At 49.0% G+C, this 22,099-nt stretch overlaps 1 protein-coding gene across 1 annotated transcript in view; it reads left to right on the plus strand.

Annotated features, from left to right (window-relative positions):
- Atp1a1 (ATPase Na+/K+ transporting subunit alpha 1) overlaps positions 1-15,622 on the plus strand; it is a 28,803-nt gene extending 13,181 nt beyond the window's left edge. The window contains exons 6-23 of the mRNA XM_021157466.3: positions 272-406; positions 508-625; positions 1,031-1,299; positions 1,789-1,987; positions 2,643-2,752; positions 4,764-4,898; positions 5,390-5,582; positions 6,809-6,984; positions 7,901-8,037; positions 8,981-9,131; positions 9,648-9,816; positions 9,942-10,096; positions 10,559-10,682; positions 11,911-12,056; positions 12,179-12,309; positions 12,737-12,838; positions 14,810-14,901; positions 15,258-15,622. Of these exons, the coding sequence (XP_021013125.1) occupies positions 272-406; positions 508-625; positions 1,031-1,299; positions 1,789-1,987; positions 2,643-2,752; positions 4,764-4,898; positions 5,390-5,582; positions 6,809-6,984; positions 7,901-8,037; positions 8,981-9,131; positions 9,648-9,816; positions 9,942-10,096; positions 10,559-10,682; positions 11,911-12,056; positions 12,179-12,309; positions 12,737-12,838; positions 14,810-14,901; positions 15,258-15,286 (2,571 nt within the window). The 3' untranslated portion in view covers positions 15,287-15,622. The remainder of the gene's footprint in view (positions 1-271; positions 407-507; positions 626-1,030; positions 1,300-1,788; positions 1,988-2,642; positions 2,753-4,763; positions 4,899-5,389; positions 5,583-6,808; positions 6,985-7,900; positions 8,038-8,980; positions 9,132-9,647; positions 9,817-9,941; positions 10,097-10,558; positions 10,683-11,910; positions 12,057-12,178; positions 12,310-12,736; positions 12,839-14,809; positions 14,902-15,257) is intronic.
- Positions 15,623-22,099: the final 6,477 nt, after the last annotated feature.

Raw genomic sequence — 22,099 nt, forward strand, 5'->3', positions numbered from 1 at the left:
ATTGACAGCTCTCACAATATAAGTTAGTGTGACATTAAGGTAGTCCAAGTATCAAGTGATGTCTCCAAGAGCAAGGGCAGTGTCTAGTGAGAACAGCTGTAGGGTAACTGTTGAGCTGCAGTGTTTTTATATAAACATGAGTGATATCTTTGCTGTGGACCCAGGTAATTTGGGACACACGCATTTTTGTAACTTAGTTTTTAAATTTTTGAGCTTTACCCTTGCTTTGTTGGGCTCACTCTAACGGTGTCAACCATCTTCCCTTCTGAAGCAAGCCCTTGTGATTCGAAATGGAGAGAAAATGAGCATCAATGCAGAGGATGTCGTCGTCGGGGATCTGGTGGAGGTGAAAGGGGGAGACCGGATCCCTGCTGATCTTAGAATCATATCTGCAAACGGCTGCAAGGTAGGTGAACCAGGAGACCTCTCTTGGCTAGCTCGGCTCGGTAGACCTGGGTCCATGGTGAGACTTGGGAATCACCTGATGCTATTTTTCCTCACATACAGGTGGATAACTCCTCACTCACTGGTGAATCAGAACCCCAGACTCGGTCCCCGGATTTCACAAACGAGAACCCCTTGGAGACCAGGAATATTGCCTTCTTCTCAACCAACTGTGTGGAAGGTGAGGCTATTCAAGGCACTCTTTGGCATGTCTGAGTATTATTGTGGGTGTTACAGAAAGAGGGAGAGGGGGGCGGGGCACAGTTCCTCATTTCATTGGCTCTATTCTGACAGCTTTCCTCAGCATAGAGCAGAGAGGGAGGCTTCCTCTGCTGCCAGGAAAGCCCAGGAAGTTTTTCTTTCATCCACACAGTGGTCTGTGCTGATAGCAACAGGCCAGTGTGACTTCTCTCCTGGCAGTGTATACCAATGCTGTCACCAGACTCTGCTTTAAAACAGACAGCAAGTTACCCAGAAAACTGGTTCTGTTTAAATAAAGGACAGGAATCTGCATGTGTGTGTTTTCTGAAACCAAGCACGTTTTCTGGCCTCTGGCTGACACGGTCCCCACACCCCTTCTCTTAAGGAACCGCACGTGGCATCGTCGTGTACACTGGAGACCGCACCGTGATGGGCAGGATTGCCACGCTTGCTTCTGGGCTAGAAGGCGGCCAGACCCCCATTGCTGAAGAGATTGAGCATTTCATCCACCTCATCACGGGGGTGGCCGTGTTCCTGGGGGTGTCTTTCTTCATCCTTTCTCTGATCCTTGAGTACACCTGGCTCGAGGCTGTCATCTTCCTCATTGGGATCATCGTAGCCAACGTGCCAGAAGGTCTGCTGGCCACTGTCACGGTAAGATGCCGGGGGACAGCAGCAGTGGCCATCGCTCTGATCAGCTTGTGTGGGTGCAGGGCTCAGCCATGAGCCTCTTGCAGGGAGCTGCCAACGTCTATATTTATGTCTGTGCAGTCTTTGGTTCCACATCACATGGTAAACTTTGACAGAGAAAACCTTAGCACAGGTTTATCGGAAACCCCACAGCATGTCATGTTTTTAAGTTACCATGTAATGCAGCTGAGGGCAATGGAGGAAATAGTAATTTGGAGGTAGTATGAAGGATAGATAGAGTTCATTAATTCTGTTTGTTTTGTTTTTGTTTTTTTTACATTGTTTATTGGAGATGGGAGGAAGTCCCTACCATCTTCATGACATCATGACTTGGGGAGAATGTTAGAGAGATTGAATTCTAAACAGATTTCTTCTGTATTAAGACGTGGTGGAATTTGTGTAGCACTCCAGCCTGGATGAGTGATGTCCGTCTCTTGCCTATCCTGTCTGCAGGTCTGTCTGACACTCACTGCCAAGCGCATGGCGAGGAAGAACTGCCTGGTGAAGAACTTGGAAGCTGTGGAGACCTTGGGGTCCACATCTACCATCTGCTCAGACAAGACGGGAACTCTGACTCAGAACCGGATGACAGTGGCCCACATGTGGTTTGACAATCAGATCCATGAAGCTGACACCACGGAGAATCAGAGTGGTAAGGCTGGAGCGCACCTTACGCCAAAGTGCCTGCTCACCTTGGCCTTTTTATTCTGTGTATATGTGGGCACAGGCGTGCCATTGCACACACGTGGAGGTCAGAGGACAGCTTGCAGGAGTCTGTTCTCCGCTGCTGTGTAGGTCCCAGATCATCATGCTGGCCTTCACTCTCTGAGCCTTCCTGCCCGCCCTACTTGCTTGTTTTTAAGCCCATGACACTGTTTTGGTTTTTGGTTTAATACTTATTGTTGGATGGAGAGAGAGGGAGAAAGGAGACCAATGAAGCTACCCCATGCACATGATTAAGAACCACTAGAAGCTAATGTCTTTAATTAGGAAGTGGGATGTATCAGTTCAGATTTTTATGAGACTTTAATAGAACTGGTAGTATGGCGCAGTCTACATAGTGAGCGAGTCTTGAGCTGGAGAGATGGTTCGGCAGTTATGAGTGCTTGTTGATCTTATAGAGGACCTAGGTTTGGTTCCTCTGTCAGGCCGCTCATAAGGGCCTATAACTCCAGTCACTGGGGAATTGATGCCTTCTTGCCTCTCTGAGAACCTGCATGCCTATGACACACATAAATCCATGCGAGTATTCCTGCACACAGAGAACGCACACATAAAAATCATGTATCCTTGCTTCCTTCCATCAGGTGTCTCCTTTGACAAGACGTCAGCCACCTGGTTCGCTCTGTCCAGAATTGCTGGTCTCTGTAACAGGGCAGTGTTTCAGGCTAACCAAGAAAACCTGCCTATTCTTAAGGTATGCCTCTGAGAAGTGCTCTGGCCTGTGGTTGTTTGGGGTGGGGGTGGGGATGGGGATAAGGGTGTGATTAGCACATAAGAACACCACCTTGCTTTCCAAACAGCACCTTGCCTTTGTGTGTAGAAAAACAGCTTCATTGCAGCATGCTTGAGATCTTTTGTGGGAACCTTCTTCGCTCCTTATAGCAAAGATTGTGTTGCCTTAGAGCTCCAAGTGCTCTCAGTGGTCACAGTCCATACTGATGGGGAGGAAGAGAACAGAAAGTGAAAACTGGACCTGAGAAAGTCTTTCTTGGTGAAGAGCCTCCCTCGGTAGAGCAGGTTAGCCTGCCCCTCAGACAGCACCTAACCAAGAGGATAGTGAGGCTGCCCTACTGACTCTAATTGTGTTTGCATGTTCAGATACACCAGATTCCAGTAAATCCCTTAAGCCATTTATGTTCTTAAAATAGCTATTTCCCTTATCTTACTCGCTCTTAACTTGCTTACTAATGATGCAAAAATTAGATCAAGGCACAACCTCAGCCTCTCCGGGATACTCACACACAGTCTGGCATGGCTGGGATTTTACTGTTGCTCATGTGCCCCTGGAGTCCCACAAGGCCCACGAGTTAGAAATGTCCAGGTGCTGTGTGAGGTTCCGGGACCCCATCTGTCCCCTGTGCCACTGCTTGCCTGTGGGAGTTCTCTGTATAAACTCAGTTGCCAAAGTGAGTATGGCTCAGACGTAACTGAGGCGGCTTGTGAGGCTGGGCTTAGTTATTCTTTGAAGGCAGTTTGCTTGCCGTTGGTTTAAGAATGATGATGCTTAGCCGGGCGTGGTGGCGCATGCCTTTAATCCCAGCACTCGGGAGGCAGAGGCAGGCGGATTTCTGAGTTCGAGGCCAGCCTGGTCTACAGAGTGAGTTCTAGGATAGCCAGGGCTACACAGACAAACCCTGTCTCGAAAAACCAAAAAAAAAAGAATGATGATGCTTATCTTGGGAGTCACACTGAAGATGGCTGCTTTGTGTTTTGCCTTACCTCAGAATGGGGCATTTTCTATCTATCTTGACAAAAAAGGGGGGGGGGAGATTATGGAGATGTTTGAAGTATTTGGGTAGCTAAGCTGTGAAAATAATAGCTTTACTACCCCTTCCTGGCAAGGTTTCTGCAAGTCATTTTATTCTGCTCGATACTTGGATTTTCTTTTTTCCTTCCTTCCTTCCTTCCTTCCTTCCTTCCTTCCTTCCTTCCTTCCTTCCTTTTTCCCCCTTCTCAAATGCTCACCACCACCCTTCTTACACAGAGCTGCTGTCCTTGTGAGAATTCACTTGCTCACCTGTGTGCCCAGGCTCTCACATATTCACCTGTATCAAAGTTGCTTACAGGAGAAATGCTTAGTAGGTCAAAACAGCTATATGGCCATGTGAATAAGTAGATCAGAGAAAAACATAGGTGTGTGTCCCCAAACAAAGACAGTGACTAAAATATCAGCTGATTATGCTGCTGCCAGAGCTGGGAACAGCTTCCAGCTCACAAACTTCAGGTGATTTTGCACAACTGAGTTAGGTTTAGAGCATGGAGGCCTTTGCTTTGCCCTTGACAGTTTGTGCCCGGCTCTGAACCCTAAGCCATTTCACTTTAAAGGCCCAGCCTTTAAAGTGATACTAGAAATCTTTGCTCTTTTTGATTTTGTTTTTTCCCCAGACTTATAAGCAGAAGTGTTCAGTTGTGAATAGTGTTGAATGTGGGGCTTTGTAGCAGCCCGGGGGAAGGTTATGCTAGACTGCAGAAGGTAGGGAGGTGTGTTGGTGGTGCCTCCAGGAACCCTTTCCCCTGAAGCTGGCGTTGATGCTGAAGGAGGTTAGGCTGGAGCCTGGGGAACTGAGCAGCCTGGTCCGGGTCACTTCTCACCTGTTGTCTCTGCCACTGACAAGATTGGACTACATCCAGAGTTCTCTATTTCCCAGTCATGCCTTGTGAATCAGCCTTTCCAAGTCACTAACAGACGATGTCTCTGTTCCCAGCGGGCAGTAGCGGGAGATGCCTCTGAGTCGGCGCTCTTAAAGTGCATTGAAGTCTGCTGCGGCTCCGTGATGGAGATGAGGGAGAAATACAGCAAGATAGTGGAGATCCCCTTCAACTCCACCAACAAGTACCAGGTATGCCGATCAGGGACGCTCATGCAGCGCAAGGGGGTGCTGGGGACATGAGCGAGAGGAAGATTAATCCCAAACTCAGGTTCCACAAGGTGTAACTTTAAATTTGGGAGTTTTTCCTTTTTATTTGAATATCAGTAGGAGAAATGAAACCTCTCTCAGAATGTTGTTGGGGACCTTGGAGTTGGGGGTGGCTGGAAGGGGAGGGAGATTGTGTATACGCAAGCATTGACCAGCCTTTTGCTTGTCCAAGAGTTCATGGTTGTCTCTGAGCAAGCACATGTAAGATGTGTGTTCACACATGAACTTAGCATGCGTTAAGTGCTTTTTCCTTCTGTAGCACTCAACATGTATGTATTGTGAGGTATTTAGAGGTCCTGAAAGGAGATCTTACTTGCTTTATAGTAAATTCTAACTAGTTAGGAAGGCCTACTCTTTCTCCCTGAATTGCCGCATGCAGCCACCTAATGTTTCCTTCTGAATAATCTTCACAGTTGTCCATTCACAAGAACCCAAATGCATCTGAGCCTAAACACCTGCTAGTGATGAAGGGCGCCCCAGAAAGGATCCTGGACCGCTGCAGCTCCATCCTCCTCCACGGCAAGGAGCAGCCACTGGATGAAGAGCTGAAAGACGCTTTTCAGAATGCCTACCTAGAGCTGGGGGGCCTTGGAGAACGTGTGCTAGGTATGCAGGTGACTGCCATGACTCCTGAGCACAGCTTTGTCAGACAGCCACGGCAATTTCTATGTCCTCTGGATGTTCCTCTTAATTTTGAGGGGAGCTACCCTGCTTATTTGATATGCCTTACATTGTTTAAAGCAATAGTTGGTGGGGTAATAATGATCATTTTAGCCCAGTCTTGATGATTTACTGACCTGTGGCTTCATGATACTCAGTTCTGTATAGCAAGAGGTGGGGGAGGCAGTTTATTACCTAACCTCATTGTTAGGGCCATGGTCTGTAAGCTTAGTTAAAACCTGCTAGTGTTTGGTGTGCCTAAGTAATACCTAGGATGACTGTTCTTGCCCATGGGAAGTGACCACTCTACTTATAAACCAGCACAGCAAACCAGAAAGCCAGGCTGCTGATTATCATAACCTAGCAACTGCTGAGAAGTTAGCTCAGAAGTTTATTTTTCCCTCTGTCCAGTTTATTTGTGCAAATGGCACTAAAAATATTTTGTATGTTGATAGACGCAAATCCATTATTTGATTCTTCCTGGTGAGATCATTGAGAACCAATCACTTGGTCTAGTTCTCTGAGTCAGACACCTTTTCCTGCAAAACTAACCCACAGGCGGTGTTTCTCCCATGTGTCTGTCCAACCAAAGGACTACAGTCTTCTCTAAGGTCATTTTGCTTTTTCGCTTTGCCCAACCCCAAGTAAGAAGGATCTACTACTCTTCTTGAGCCTGCACGGTGTCTTCTATCCCATTGAACAGACTGTTGTGACTGTCACACAGTACTGAAGGCCAAGTCTGGGATGTCTTATGTCTTAGAATGATAGAACCATATGACTCAGTTACAGCAGGATGTCTGTTCTGTGTTCATCGTCAAAGAAGCTCCTAAGAATGTCCGCACTGGTGCTCAGTAACAGTGACTAGATAGGAAGAGATGGCTTCAGTTTCCCAGATAAGGTACTTAGATATTCATCACACTGCAGCCCAGTGGTGTGGTGCTAAGAGCTAATGTTGTCAGCTCAGTGTCCCCCACATTGAGTACTCTGTCCCTTGGTAACTCTTTCTGGAGGATTCTGTCCTCCGGCCACTTTTGTTCTTTCCCTGACTCTGTCTTACTCGTACACTTTCACATTTAACATGCAGCCCAAGACAGTCCTGATATTGAAGGGCTGCAGTGACCCTCACTGTCTAAGGCACTGGGAACCTAACAGGTATGTGCTCTCCTTCGTAGGTTTCTGCCACCTCCTCCTGCCTGACGAACAGTTTCCCGAAGGCTTCCAGTTTGACACTGACGATGTCAATTTCCCCGTGGATAACCTCTGCTTCGTGGGTCTTATCTCCATGATTGACCCGCCCCGAGCTGCTGTCCCCGATGCTGTGGGCAAATGCCGCAGCGCTGGGATTAAGGTAGGGCCTGTGTGTCTCCTGGCTCCCTCACAGAGCCGTGGGTCCTGTTCTCAACAGTGCCCCAGGTCTAGGCAGCTTCTCTCTCTCTCTCTCTCTCTCTCTCTCTCTCTCTCTCTCTCTCTCTCTCTCTCTCTCTCTCTCTCTCGTATTCTTAAAAGGTTGGGTAAAGAGCAGATGTGCAGTTGGAGGTAAAGAAGCACCTTACTTAGTTTTTGATAAAAGAAACACAAATGACAAGAAAAAGACGAAAAGATTGAGGTTTAAATTTGGAAATGCAGTGAATGGCACGTTCCCCGTGTTGTGAGCTGACTTCTCGGTGATTTGGTCTCTGTCTTTTTCTGAAGGGCTCAATACTATGCTGCTGCATTTACGCCCTCTTCCACTGTCCTCACGCTTAGGAGAAAGCCTCTCTGAGAAGCTTGATAATAGGACGTTGTTTCTTTTAAAGGATGTAGTTCTAAACACGGGCTGGGGACACGGCTTAGTGGTTAAGTGACCTGAATTCGCACCCACCTCATGCAGCTCACAACCATCCATGACTCGGGTTCCTGGGGGTCTGATACCTCCAAGGACTCTTGCACTTGGTGCACTGTCCCCCCTACCCCTTGACACAAACTCATACACACATAATCAAAATAAAATCTATAGTTGTTGTCCTTCAGAACCGGGCAAGTGTGAAAGTGCTAACCAGCAATATACACGTCATGATATATAGTCCAACCAATATTAGGCTTTCTTTCTTCTTTTAATGGTTTTAGTAGAATTTGATTTTTATGTTTCTGTAAGAAGATACGATATATGCAGTATGGATGTGGTCATGTGTCATAAAATCTTGGTATTGGGCTGTGTTTCTTTCTGTAAATCCATGTTTATATTTTTGATAAGTTGATACATATCATTCAACTTCCTGTTTCAGGTCATCATGGTCACAGGAGACCATCCAATCACAGCCAAAGCCATTGCCAAGGGGGTAGGCATTATCTCAGAAGGCAATGAGACTGTGGAAGACATTGCTGCCCGCCTCAACATTCCAGTGAACCAGGTGAACCCCAGGTACGACAGAAAGCTTAAGTGTAGTCCCTCCTTGGCTCTGGACCAATTTGTGTCTTGGCTTGCACCGAGGGAGTAGTGAGTGCACCCGCACTACTAGGAAGTGGCCTGGTGCACAGGGAGAAGTCACACTAATCCACATGGCGCTTGCTGTTCTGAGTTCTTGATGTAATGATGTAAGAGGCTGGGAGGGAATCCCGCTTGCTGACCTTGGAAGTAGAGGCTTAGGGATGTTCAGAGTGCTTGGAACTGGAGAAGTCAGATATTAAATAGTCTAGACTAGCCACTGGACCATTCGTGCCTCGTCAGTTTCCAGGCTGAAGAAATAAATGAGAAAGGACAATTGTTCAGATGGCAACAAAGAAGGGAGAGGCCATTGAAGTAGAGCATGGGTAATAGAAGGCGGGTGAGGTGCTCAGGCAGTGAGGTGCTTGCCTCAGGAGCCTCATGGCCTGAGTGATCCCTGGAGCACATCTGGAAGTAGGAGAGAAATGACTCTTAAGTTGTTCTCTGACTTTCATATGTGTGGCTTGGCATGTGTTCCTACATACACACATCATCCACATGTATGCACGCTTGGGTGCATCCACATACACACATTAGTTAAAAAGCATATAGTGGAGACATCAGTTTTGTTTTCATTCTGTTGTGGTCTAGAGCTTCCTCGCCCTGATTTGGGTTTAGAAAAGGGTTTTCTCGGCTCTGTCATTTCTAAAAGCATGTCTGTTATTCCAGTCCGTCTGATAGAGTTGGGGACAGGGAGGTTGCAAGCTGGCCTCCCACGGGTGGCTGTGAGCCTTGAATGAGGTGGTCCGTGTGACCGTCTATAAATACTGAACAGGACCAGCTCTTAAGTGTCAGGGAAGTCATTTGGGTCTTGGTTCTGTTTTGGAAGTGCTGGCGAATGGGCAGGTGACCTTTGTGACTTTCCTGGTCCCAATTCTAGAGATGCCAAGGCCTGTGTGGTCCACGGCAGTGACCTGAAGGACATGACCTCCGAGGAGCTGGATGACATCTTGCGGTACCACACAGAGATCGTCTTCGCCAGGACCTCTCCTCAGCAGAAGCTCATCATCGTGGAGGGCTGCCAGCGGCAGGTCCGTGAGCTGCGGGGGCCATGGGGCCACAGGGTCTCAGACTCCGGGGTCCAGCGAAAGCAGAGCCAGAGTAGAGAGGACAGGCTCTCTGTGTGCCTGGGAGTTCAGGCATAGGAAGAGGGATTCTGCCATGCTGTAGCCCACTGTTAAGCCCTGATGAAATCTCGTGGAACAGCAGAGTGGGTCCTCCTGTCTTCAGTGGAAGTGGACGTTGCCAGAAGACCCTCCCCTGATTTTTAACCATTGCTGGGCTGCAGGGACAGGGCTTACCACAATGCTGTTCACCAAGATCATGGGTTAAATGGGGGGGAGAATATGCTTGTTGTCATTTTTCCCTATTGTCATTGTGGGTGGGGTCCATGTCTACTTGGCCAAGATGGTTCCAAGACTCGATCCCTGCAGCCTCAATGGGAGAGAGGGGCATCTATAACCTGCTGAGTGTGTCTCCCTTCATTTCATCCCTGCAAGGATTTGGGCTTTATTAACCCCCTCCCCACCTCCTCCTTCTTTGGACAGGGTGCCATCGTGGCTGTCACAGGGGATGGTGTCAATGACTCTCCAGCTTTGAAAAAGGCAGATATTGGGGTTGCCATGGGGATTGTTGGCTCTGATGTGTCCAAGCAAGCTGCTGACATGATCCTTCTGGATGACAACTTTGCCTCCATTGTGACTGGAGTAGAGGAAGGTGAGAGCACCTTTAAGAGGCCACCGACGACAGCTCATCCCAGTGGGCAGTTAGTGAGCTTGTCTTCAGGTTCTCGTCGGCCTGTCTCTTCAAGCTTTATAATAAAAACAATCTTGCTTTTCCAGGTCGTCTGATTTTTGATAACTTGAAGAAATCCATCGCTTACACCCTAACCAGTAACATTCCGGAAATCACCCCCTTCTTGATATTTATTATTGCAAACATTCCACTGCCCCTGGGGACCGTGACCATCCTCTGCATTGACTTGGGCACTGACATGGTACGTGAGTGTCTATATCCACGCAAGTAGTATTAACATGTACCCGTATGCTGCTACCAGGGCTTGGTTCTTGGGACCTGTGAGTCTGGCATATGAAGAGAAGTTCTCAGTGAATGTCCAGGTTTCTTTCCAGCCTCAGCATCATTGGCTGAGGCTCCGTGTTAGCTGCCCTAGGGGCAGTTGTCCACATTCACTTTACCAGAAGAAAATTCTCATTTCTGTATAATTTACTTTAAAAAAACATTGGATTCCCTAATATTATTCCATGTACCAAAAAGAAATGCATTCAGAAAAAAGAAGGCAAGGTGCTAGAGATGGGGCTCAGTGGTTAAGAGAGCCCGCCAGGTCTCCCGTTTAAAATGCACACACACAAAAATAGAATCTTTCTTTTTAAAGAGGGAGCAGGAGTTTTACAGCAAACAGTTCCCAATACCCACTTATGTTCCTTCTCACCTCCCCTAGGTTCCCGCCATCTCCCTGGCCTACGAGCAAGCTGAGAGTGACATCATGAAGAGGCAGCCCAGAAACCCCAAAACGGACAAACTTGTGAACGAGCGTCTGATCAGCATGGCCTATGGACAGATCGGTGAGCCTTGTCCCTGTGCATGGCGGGTGCTAGGAAGGGCCTAGAGGGGTATGCTCTGTCTGGGGTAAGCGGTGACGGGGCTCAAACTGAAGAGAGATGGATAGGAGAGAGCCCAGCCGTAGAGTAAGGCTCTGACTTCAGTTCTGAGTGTGCAGTAGAGGGAGACGGGGACCAGACTGGAGTCTCTGCCATGGAAGAAGTCCTCAGCTGCCTGACTGGTGGTGACTTTTGTGAAAACTATAGTTCTTTAAGCAGTGGTGGCAACCTTCCTCACTGAGCCCTGTACAATATCAGTGCCTTGGGTTGTCAACTTGGGCATTTTCCCTGGGTTTGGGGAGTGGCAGGGCATATCCCTCTGTCCCATGGGATGAAGAGTTTGACATCATAAAACCCTGTCAGTTTGACAGCCTGCTCCATGAGTCCTCTCCAAATGATGGTTCTCCCACCCCCATCTCCCACTGGTTTCTGCTCCAGCAGACTGACCAGTCAACAGAATAGCTGGGAGACAGGAAACCCAAATGCCCTATTTCTTAATGCCGGTCTCCTTCAAGGGAACCAGGTGAAAGCCACCAGGAGTGACTGGATCTGGCCAGCAGTTAGGTCTGTGAACAGTTGCTAGAGAAGGCATGGGTTAGCATCATATAGGAGCCATGACCAGCGGTCATTAGTTGACCCCTGGCAGCAAGGCCCTACATCTTTGAGGAAGACCTACTTTTGAGAGAATGATGGCTCTGTCCTGGGAAACTTGGGGTATCCTGGCTGGATTGGATGGCAAGAGAAAAGGGGTGGCCATGAGATAATTGTATCTCACTGACTGGCAAAGTGGCAGTGTGGGGGAAGTCTTGAAGAAGAAAAGAAATGATAATTTTTTAGATTTAAATAGTAGGAAAACTGATTTCCTATTGGGTTTGTGCCATGACAGAGCAGCTGATAGAGAGATGGGTGTTTTAAAAAGAAGATGGGTGTTTGTATCTTACTCTCAAGAGCAGAGTGGCCTTGAGCCCAATGTGTCCCATACACTCCCTCCCATCCCTCAGCACTTAAGGGACAGTCAGTGGCTGGCATGCCTTCCTGTGCCTTCATCAGTTGGTGATCCAGAAAGGGATCCACCCCATTTCTGTCCCCAGCTCCAGAATTCTCTGGGGCTGCTGAGGTGATGGTATGGAGAGTGGGTGTGGAGAAGGGGCCTGGGGTGAGGTCTAGCACTCAGAGGGGTTTTCCACCTTAGGTATGATCCAGGCCCTGGGAGGCTTCTTCACTTACTTTGTGATTCTGGCTGAGAACGGTTTCCTGCCCTTTCACTTGTTGGGCATCCGAGAGACCTGGGATGACCGCTGGATCAACGATGTGGAGGACAGCTACGGGCAGCAGTGGGTAAGTAACCGGTTTCCTGGGGACTGGAAGCCAGTGCTCCTCCGACCCTGAGAACCAGCAGCAATGCCACTAGCTGTGAGCTGGGGAAGAGCCAGGACTGAGGTGCCTGCTTCCCCTTGCAGACCTACGAGCAGAGGAAGATCGTGGAGTTCACCTGCCATACAGCGTTCTTTGTCAGTATTGTGGTAGTGCAGTGGGCCGACTTGGTCATCTGCAAGACCAGAAGGAATTCTGTCTTCCAGCAGGGAATGAAGTAAGTTGTGAAGGATCTGGTAATTTTACACAAACCTTCAGAATAAATTCAGCATCCCACATCCATGACCCAGTTCCTGGAATCTCCACCAGCCTACACCCTGAGGGCGGCATCATGTCAGGATTCCTGTGAATAGAGCCCAACATAAAAGTTTTAAACTTAAAGGGCTGTGTGGGTGTGGGTTTGCGTGGTTGTTCCTAGTTCTCCCCACCGCCTGCCGTTCTTAAGCTTGGTCTTTGTAGATGTCAGGGTGTTACAGCATCAGAATGTTTTCCACACCCACAGAGAAGAAAGCTCAGCCCCAGACCCCCACCCCCATCCTGCAGCTCAGGATCTTGCTGGCCCCTCATACTGCCACCTAACACAAAGCACTAGGAGAGAAATCTGCCTCTGCAACTTGAAAACTTTTGTCTCCCTTGAATTTTAGGAACAAGATCTTGATATTTGGCCTCTTTGAAGAGACAGCCCTTGCTGCTTTCTTATCCTACTGCCCCGGGATGGGAGCAGCCCTTAGGATGTATCCCCTCAAGTAAGTTGAGCCTCTTGCATTCCAGAAGATGTGGACATAGTGTGTGTGGCTTTTTCCCTTGTGCCGTGGGCCTGGCTTCTGAGTGATGTGTGTACTGGTTCCTCGGCACTAGAAGATAGGGAAGCCAGACCTGCCAATAAATCAGACCGGCAAATCTAGACCTGCCAGGTCTAGGGATTTGACTAAAGGTGAGACTGCACAGGCTCTGCTTCCTTGAAATTGCTCAACAGCAGACTGTTGAGCCCTCAGGTCCTCTGCTGTAAAGTCCAGCTGTCCTTAGAGCCACCTAGAGCTATTCTAGGTCTTGGAGGTCCAGGCTCAAGTCCTGTTTGCTTCTCCTAGTCACATATCACTTCTCCATCTTTCGGGAGACTCCAAAGGAGTTTGGAGAGGACTCGTGGTTCCTTTGACCTCAGTCAGTTGTGAGTGGAGCTGCATAGTTTAGAAACTAAATTCCCAAGCTGTTCTGTGTTGAGAAGCAGCCCAGCCTTAAACATAGCGAATGACTTTGCGCTTTTGTTAGGTCTCGGTTTTTATATGCAGTGCTCACCATCCAGTCTGGCAGCCAGTGGAAACTTCCACGTACAATTGCTGCTGTCCAGTAACTGGTTGAGGCTGAGCAGTTACAACTTGATTAAACATGTTGAGTTGCAGAACAGGATGCTCTTCCAACATCAGATCCTTTGAGAGCATCAGTCTCTTGAATTCCACCTGGCCCTGTCATTGCTCAGACTCATCTGGACCATCTCTCTTCCTGGCCTCTTGCCAACACTTCCATACACTGATCTCATCTTAGAATTAAAGCACTTTGGCCTCATCAAGTGCAGAGTCTATGGTGCAAGGTGGGGCAGGCCTCCAGGATGTGTCTCACAGCCTGTCCAAGGCCATAGTAGGTCAGTTCACTGTTGCCCTCTCTCTCCCTACATCTTTGGTAAGGATGTTCCCACCCAACCCATCAATCCTGATAGTCCCTTTGGGCTGAAGTCATTGCAGCATCTCTGTTGGGGTTGCTATTTCTGCTCTTCTGATAATAATCTTTATGGCTTTTTTTGGTCGCTGTGAGAGGTTCCATAGTACCCTATATAGATTATAAGATGGAAGAAGTGTCTAAGTTGGGTTATATTGGCCAGAGCCCTGTTGAATGAGAGAGGGACAGAGAGGTCACAGGCTGCCACACAGCCTCTGACAAGTCCCAATGAGGAAGAGCAGAGCCTCAGGACATTGCCATTTTCTGGGCACCTTGACTCTTTTGTGACCTGACCGTTTCTGGCAGCTTCTCCTCCATTTGGTCAGGGCTTCTGTTCCTGGCTGAAGCACTGAGGTCATCTTCCCACTGCTGTTCAGGGCACATAGGAAGGGCGGAGACTACAGAGCTGGCAGGGCATCCTTCCTCCTTTGTTTATCCAGGAGCCCGTAGTCAAGGAAGCCTGGTGCCTGCGGGAGGCCACCCGGAGCCTCTGTCTCTGCTGGGGACCATGTGGCAGCCTCTCCAGGCTCCCTCTCTGAAGACCTTTGTCATCTGTCAGGGCTCAGCTGGTCCTCCCTGATTCCATGGTCAGAGACCAAGTTCAGGGTCTGAATAAACTGGCTTTGGCCCAGACTTTGTCTGCAAATGCGAAGGCAGGAGACAAATGCACTTGGGAACTTAAGCACTTTAGGAAAGGAAGAAGGAAAATGTTCAGGAGCTCTCAGATTGTCAACAGAAAATCCAACCTGCTTCCTAGGGAAGCTCAAGGTGAACGGGCTTCCTGCATGAAATGGAGGCTGGCCTCTGGCTCTGGGGCTAGCAATAGAGCTTCTACTGGGTTTTTCTCGGCGGGGGGAGGTGGTTGTTTGTTTGTTTTTAATTCTGTGAATGAATCCATGTGGTCAGCTACCTGATGGTTTCTGGGATTTTGGAGATGTACGCATTCTCTGTCTCCCTTTGAATGGTTGCGTGTGTGTCTGACTTAGTGCTGATTTCATTTGCAGACCTACATGGTGGTTCTGTGCCTTCCCCTACTCCCTTCTCATCTTTGTGTATGACGAGGTGCGGAAGCTCATTATCAGGCGGCGCCCTGGCGGTAAGTGCGACGGGCAGGGCTGGACTTCCTCCCGTCAGGTCACAGGTACGCGTCCACGGACAGGCTGTGCTAAGGGAGAAACGCACTGTGGTTTTTAAGACCTTAAAAAGTGCAAGGCAAATGTAGAGAAAGCCTTAACATAAACATAATAATAATAACAACATTCTTAGAGCTAATTGGCTACATCTGAGGTCTCAGGTACACATGCATACATGCGAGCGTGTATACACACACATACATACACACACACACACACACACACACACACACACACACGATTATCCTTAGGGAGTCACTGTCCTGGTTTTTCCCAAAAGAGGACTCACTACCTATGGCTCTCTCTCCCTCTCTCTCAGGCTGGGTGGAGAAGGAAACCTACTACTAGCCCATTGCCCTGCACGCCACCGTGGAACATTGTGCCACACACTGCACCCACCCCTACCCCCTCTTTGTGTACTTCAAGTCTTGGAGCTCGGAACTCTACCCTGGTAGGAAAGCACCAAAGCATGTGGGGATGCAGACGTCCTGGAATGAAGCATGTAGCTGTAACGGGGGGCGGGGCGGGGGGGAGGGCTGCCTGAGAAACACCGTGTACGGGGACGACAGCGGGCAAGGTTTATACGTGCCTTTTTGTTTTTGTAAAAAAGGAAAACCTGGAAAGACTGAAAGATTACGTTTTATATCTGGATTTTTACAAATAAAGATGGCTATCATAATGGAATTTGCTTTTGAGTCCTTGTCGCTTCTTGTGGCAGAGGTTGAATGTGACAAGCTGTGCGGTGTTTCCAGGTGGATCCCAGGCCGTCAGCTCTGAAGCATCTCCTGGGCCTTGTTAGGAAAGGCAGCCCAGCCCTGACAAGGCTGTCAGCTGCGTTTAATAAGCTCCCCAGGTGACTGACACCCACATCTGAGAGCCAGGGGCCAAGAGGAAACTGTTCCTCTTCTGGTCCACGAGCTCCCCTGACCCACTTTCCTGGACACTGCCCCGGTTTCCCCAGCCACCGTCCCACCTGTTCCTTGGTTCTTGGCTTCTTAGTGAAGAACCCTTCACCTAGGTGAATTCCTGACCTCAGCCAAGGCCTATGCAAATCTCAGTCCCTCAGGCCTTCCTTCCTGCTTGCTCTCCAAATCCAGCCCACTCCAAGTGCCTCAGAGCCTGTTTGACTAAATGGGAAAGTCTACATGGCTGTCAGACATGTGTGGTCTGGTCCATAAATCCTTCCCGAAATTAGTGCCACCAGCAGCAGTTCCAGGAAGTGGTTACAGGCCAGGAGGCCTTGAAAAAATGAAAGGTTCCATGTGCTTCCGGATCTCGGTGGAGGAGCATGCACTGCAGTCAGGGGCCTTCAGTGCTAAGAAGGGCTGTTAACAATGGCTCTTATTGCCTCTCCTGAGGGAAGTATAACGAGCTGTGGTCACTCTGGTGCCAAATAGTGACCTTCATCCACCAGATGATCTGTGTGTGTGTCTGAGAAGTCTAGCCCATCAATCCTGTTCCTGTGTTGCTCCGACGTGGGTGTGGGGAGCAAATGTCACATGCTCCCTATTACTACCACCACAGCTCCAAGCCTGGCATGGGCACCACCATCCATCTCCTGCCTTGGGCTCTTTACTGATCAATGCATGCCAACAAGTCATCTTCTACAAGAAGTGTCTCAAAGCAACATAGAAACTGGGAGGAAAGAAGAGACCCTGGGATTAGAAGGCTCCCACCAAGGCTGAGGAGACTCTAAAGTGTCCTCTTGGGGAGACGTCCCAGTGAGCTTAGACCACCACAAGCCTGTTTGTCCCAACCGTGACACTTTGTGTGTTCATTTTCTGTCACACCTGCATGTTATCCAGTGACAGCACACTATGATGAAGGTCAGGGGTGTTGACAGACAAGGATTTGACTCAGCCTGATACCTTCGGCCCTCCCTGGAAGGACAGCTTGCTGCCAGTCAGAGCCCCTCCACTGTTCTAATCTGGGAAGCACCTCAGAGGGAGGAGGGCTTCTGAGGCTGCACCCCCTTGTCCACCAGGACCTTTCTGCCCTTTTCTGTTTAGTGATTATTCACCATTGGATAAGGGGCAGTCAAATACTGAATGTAGAAAAAGAAGCGAAGTAGCCAGAGGTTCAGGGCAAGCTATTGCCAAAACCAAGTCTCCTAGTGGCCGGGGCTCTAACTCCTCCTTACACTAAATAAGCCTATGAGGAATCTCTCTGACCCCTCATAGTAACAGTGCCTAAGATGACTCAGTGACCAGCCAACTGTCTGTGCCCTACAGATGCACATCTGAGCCTGCCCTGACCGCCCTCTTGAGTGCTCCCCAAGGCTTTGGCCTGTACACTGCTTGCTTTACTGGTCCTTGCAGCATTTGAATGTGAGTCTTGTTGGCCCTGTACATCCTGAGTTCCCACCCCTCCCTGTGGCCATCACACACTCTCTGGGCCACAAATGAGGGCACCAGGAGAACCATGACTTCTTTCTTTGCTCACTTCCCGATTGGAACGCTTATTCCTCCACCCACCCCCCCTTGACAGCAGCCCCCTGAAACCATGTATGTGAAATCAGATTGAGCAGACTATGCAGCCATGGTCACTCCTTAGTCCTCCCTGGCCTCAGCAGCACACATGCCACCTGCTGTACCGCTTCCAGAACATCTGTCCTGCAGCCATCTCGGCTCACTCAAGCCCCTCATTTCTCACGGCTCCTTGCTCCTTGGTCCTCACAAGAATAGCTTCCTGTCCTTCTCTCCCCTGGCTCTGTATTCCTGCTGGGGTCATCACCTTTAATCTGATCGTTCCTCCCTAAATCCACTTGCATATTGGACATCTTCATGTATTCGGAAATTAGGCAGTTTACCTAAGAGGCAAACCTATTTGAGTACCTGCAAAATGAACAAAATCTGGGCTGTGATGCATCCATCTCCTGTTGCCCAAGCCAAAAACTTGGAACTATAGAGACCTCTAACCATGCTGAGACAATCACCAGGATGTGGGCACCGACAAGGCGGCTGTGAGCACGGACAAGGCGGCTGAGGGCAGAGGCTTGGTGTTTTCTGATAGCCCAGATTCAAGCACAACTATTTAGTAATTGAATGACTTCTACTCATTTTTATATCTATATGTGTAAGTGTGTGTATATATTATATAATTATGTATACTACATATCATAATTACATATATTGTATAATTACATATATACATAATTACAGTATATACTGTAGAAAAGTGCACGATGCCTATGCAGCTATAATTTTTAAATGTATGCTCATTGGTGCCACTGCTTCCCAAGGGGAAGAGCTTAGCCTATCTGATCTGTGCCCAGGTTGCCACCAGCCTGTGACTTAGGTTCCCTCTATCTCAACACTGAAGTTTGAAATCAGAGAGTTGAAGCACAAGCAGGTGTCTAGAACTAGATACAGAGTTAGAGTGGGGGACCATGTCAAAGTCATGAAGAAGTCAAGCTCCTCTAAGAAGCACAGAGGCATCCGTAAGAGCACTGGAGCCGGGGATGACCTGGGTTCCGAAGCATTGTCGTTGATCTGGGTATCTCAGGATCTTATAAGAGTCCCTCTCTCCCCAGTGAGGATGGGATGGCCTATCAGATCGCTGACTTGTGCCTCATACACAGTTCCCAATGTGTTAGGTAGTCACCTTCCACTGTGAACCCTGCTCAGCTCAGTGCCTCACAAAGGACGAGTCATACAACGGCCAGAACTCCACTCAAAGAGAAGGGCAGAGACCTTACTCAGAGTGCCACGTAGCTCAGAAGGGAAAACAAAGGGCAAATCCAGGAGAGGGCTCACACTTCCCCCAAACCACTCTGACTCCCCTGAGGGGTACACACAGCATGCTGTGATGTTCACAGGGACAGGGCCTCCTGTTGGACACACACACACCCTATGGGAAAGGTTCCCTCCCCTGTGCATCTGGAGGTGGGGGCATCTCTGGGTAGGCATCGAGGTATTGGCTCCTCAGCTTTCCGTCTAGGCAATTCACTGGCTCTACAAGCCTCTCTCCCAGTCATTACACACTCCTTACAAGGTTGCTGCAAAGATCAAATAACCTGCAGAGAGGGCTTGGCAAGTGCCTGGGCTTTCCTAAGAGTTAGATAAAAGTCCCCCCAGCCCCGTTTCACAGAAGATAAAACTAGGGAAAGTTTGGTGTTTCTACTTAGTGGAACCCAATACCTACCTATCACATTTATCACAGGCCAGGCAATGGTCTAAGCAAAACAAACAACAACGTGAAGTTCAGAGCTGTGAGGTGACTTGCCCAGTGCCTTGCCACTGACAAGTGACAGAAGGTGACACATCCACCTCCCAACCCATACCCAGGACACTCGGGCATGGCACGTGGGATGCTAATGCTTTGTCTCTAGCATATGAGATGCTTGGGAAGTTTTGACCGTGTAGTAGAGAGCCAAGGCTGAAGCCAAGGACCAGAGAAGGGCAGTGCTTTTATGAGGGACAAAGAACAGGGGAGGTTGGAGCTGGCATTAAGACCAGAGCACAGCAAGTTTCTTGGAAACTGAGCACAGCCTGTTGAACAGTTACTCAGATGAATGTGCCCCCAGGGCCTGAGTAACCAGGCTGCAACTTGTGTAACCTGGGAAGCGGGAAGGCAGGCAGTTATGATCAGAGCAAGCGAGGCCTGCCTCTCCCATTGGGCCCCAGGGCAGTCAGTCTGGGACAGGCCTTCCCAGAGAAGGTGGCAGATCTGGTTCCTCCTACAGATTGCAGAGGATACCTTCTGGGCTTCAGCATTGCAAACTGGTCCCTAGCAGTCAATTTTTGTTCTGTCCTTGCCGAGGCTTGTGATGGTGGAGTTTTTTTGGTTTTGTTTTGTTTTTTTTTGTTTGTTTTTTGTTTTTTTTAAACCCTGTGGATTTCAGACCAGCTTTTCTGAAAGACAGAGGTCCCTTCCTCCTCCCTCTGGCCTGTCCCCTCCACCCTCCCTTCCCTTCTCTTTCTACACTCTGGGCTCTGACTCAGTGTAGTTAATCTGTGTGTAGGAAAGTAGAAATGTCTAAAGAGCCTGCTCAGTATGCGAGGAATCCTTTTATAGTATGAATAATGGCTCCATTAAAAACCTACGGCAAGGTTTAAAACTTTTCCTGGTGTGACAGACAGGAAGGGCATGGGTGCCACCCGTTGCCCTGGGAACATACACCCCCCCTCCCACTTACTATAGTAAGAGGCTTCTCTGGGGTGTCTCCCCCACCAGAGCAGACAGCGAAAGCCTCAAAGCCAGCTCTTCACCGTGTGTGTGTGTGTGTGTGTGTGTGTGTGTGTGTGTGCATCCCCAGGCCATCTGCTTCCATTCCAGAGCACTGGCACTCACAAGGGAGGGAAGCCAACACCCACTGAGCAGCTAATCCTGCCTGCAGCACTGCCTGCCCGTGGTGGTTTGTCACGTCGAATCCCATGGAACCGATGCAAGTGGACGGTCACAGTGAGAAACTCAAGTCTGGAAAGGCTAGTGACTTGAGTGGATGGGAAGTATTGAGTGCTATCCATAAAACATGGTTTTGACATAGGCTCCATGGGCATGGATATAAAAACATCTCAAATCACCATTGGTCATTTTACCCCAGCACGCTCACCCTACATCTGAACTCTCCTACACTTTAACATAGCACCAGTACTTGTAGGTTCTCCCAGCTGAAGATCTGCCCAAGGTGTGCTTGTTCCCAGACAGCAGTGAGGCTGGCAACCAGGCAGTGGCTTGCTTAGTAAGCCTCATCCCCGTTCTTCTGTAGCAGCCGGCTGAATCACACTTCCCAACCTCCTGGAGGTTCAGTCAAGGGACTCTTGGAGGCAATGGGATGTGAGCTAGCCTAACACATGCATCTCTCCTCGGCTCAACCACAAGCCCTTAGTGCAGGTTTGAATGAAAACGAGCCCCATAGGCTCAGAGGGAGTGGCATTACTAGGAGGTGTGGCCTTGATGGTGTGGGTGTGGCTTTGTTGAAGGAAGTGTGTCACTGGGGGGAGGGGGCAGACTTTGAGGTTTCAAATGCTCAAGTCACGCCCAGTGGCTGACTCTTCCTGCTGCCTGCCAATTCAGATATAGAACTCTCAGCTACCTCTCCAGCTTGTCTACCTGCCTGCCTGCGTGCCTGCCTGCCACCATGCTCATCACCATAACAATACTGTGTAGCCACCAGCAGCCAAGAGAACTGGGTTCCTGAAAGCTGGGAGTGGTTGGGAAGGATAGACAAGAGAAGAATGAGACCGAGACAAAGTTTCTGATCAAAGATGTTTAATTCTTAAGGCTGAATATAAAGGGGGGAACCACCCACCCACACACACACACACACACACTTTGCCCAGATCTTGACAGGAAGACAAGTGCAGCTGCTCAGCAGGTAGTGGCTTCTTGCAGGAAGCTGCAGATGTGGCAGGACAATAGACTCCACCCTAGGTGGGCTAGCCAAAACAAGGTCTGATTTAGCCCGCTTAAGGCTGGGGGAAGGGCACAATAATGGACTAAGCCCCAACTAAGTGCCTTTCTTTATAAGAGTTGCTATGGTCATGGTGTCTTCACAGCAATAGAAACCCTGCCTAAGACGCCCTTTCACACAAAAACAAGTCTCCCTCTGTCTTGAGAGGGATCGTCTCATATTTCCACGTACCTGTGACAAAACACATTATTGTGGCTCATGGTTTCAGGGTTCCAGTTCCCAACTGACTCCATTGCTGTGGGCCAGAGGTCAAGGTGTGTTCTTATCACACAGAGGGAACCACTTAGTATCAAAACAGCCTTCCTCAGCTGACAAGATACAGATTGAGCTAGATGCAGGGCAACATATATCCCCTGAGAATACACCCTCTGTTACCTATTTCTTCAATTAGGTCCCATGTCTGGAAGTTTTCACCGTCTCTCCAGAACACCACCATATTCCAAATCCATTGGCAGATTAGTTGACTGATGAAGGCAGAGTCCTCGGGTCCGGATCTGCCCCACTTAGTGACTGGATCCATCAGCTATGAACCTCATCTTCAACCCCTGTGTCTTTAGAATGATGCTTATGTCACAAAACCCAACAGCTGAGTGGTGGGGGAAACAGCGGTGCTCCTTAGCACAGGTTCCTCTTTGACTGTACCCTGAAACCTCACAGAGAAATTTAGCCTTGAAAAGTGGAAGCCAGGCATCATACTATTAACACTCCCTAACACTCCCAAGCCAGGCAGTGGTGGCGCACGCCTT

Source organism: Mus caroli, unplaced genomic scaffold (assembly GCF_978045245.1).
Source record: "Mus caroli unplaced genomic scaffold, Mus_caroli_1 scaffold_3, whole genome shotgun sequence".
NCBI classification, from domain to species: domain Eukaryota; kingdom Metazoa; phylum Chordata; class Mammalia; order Rodentia; family Muridae; genus Mus; species Mus caroli.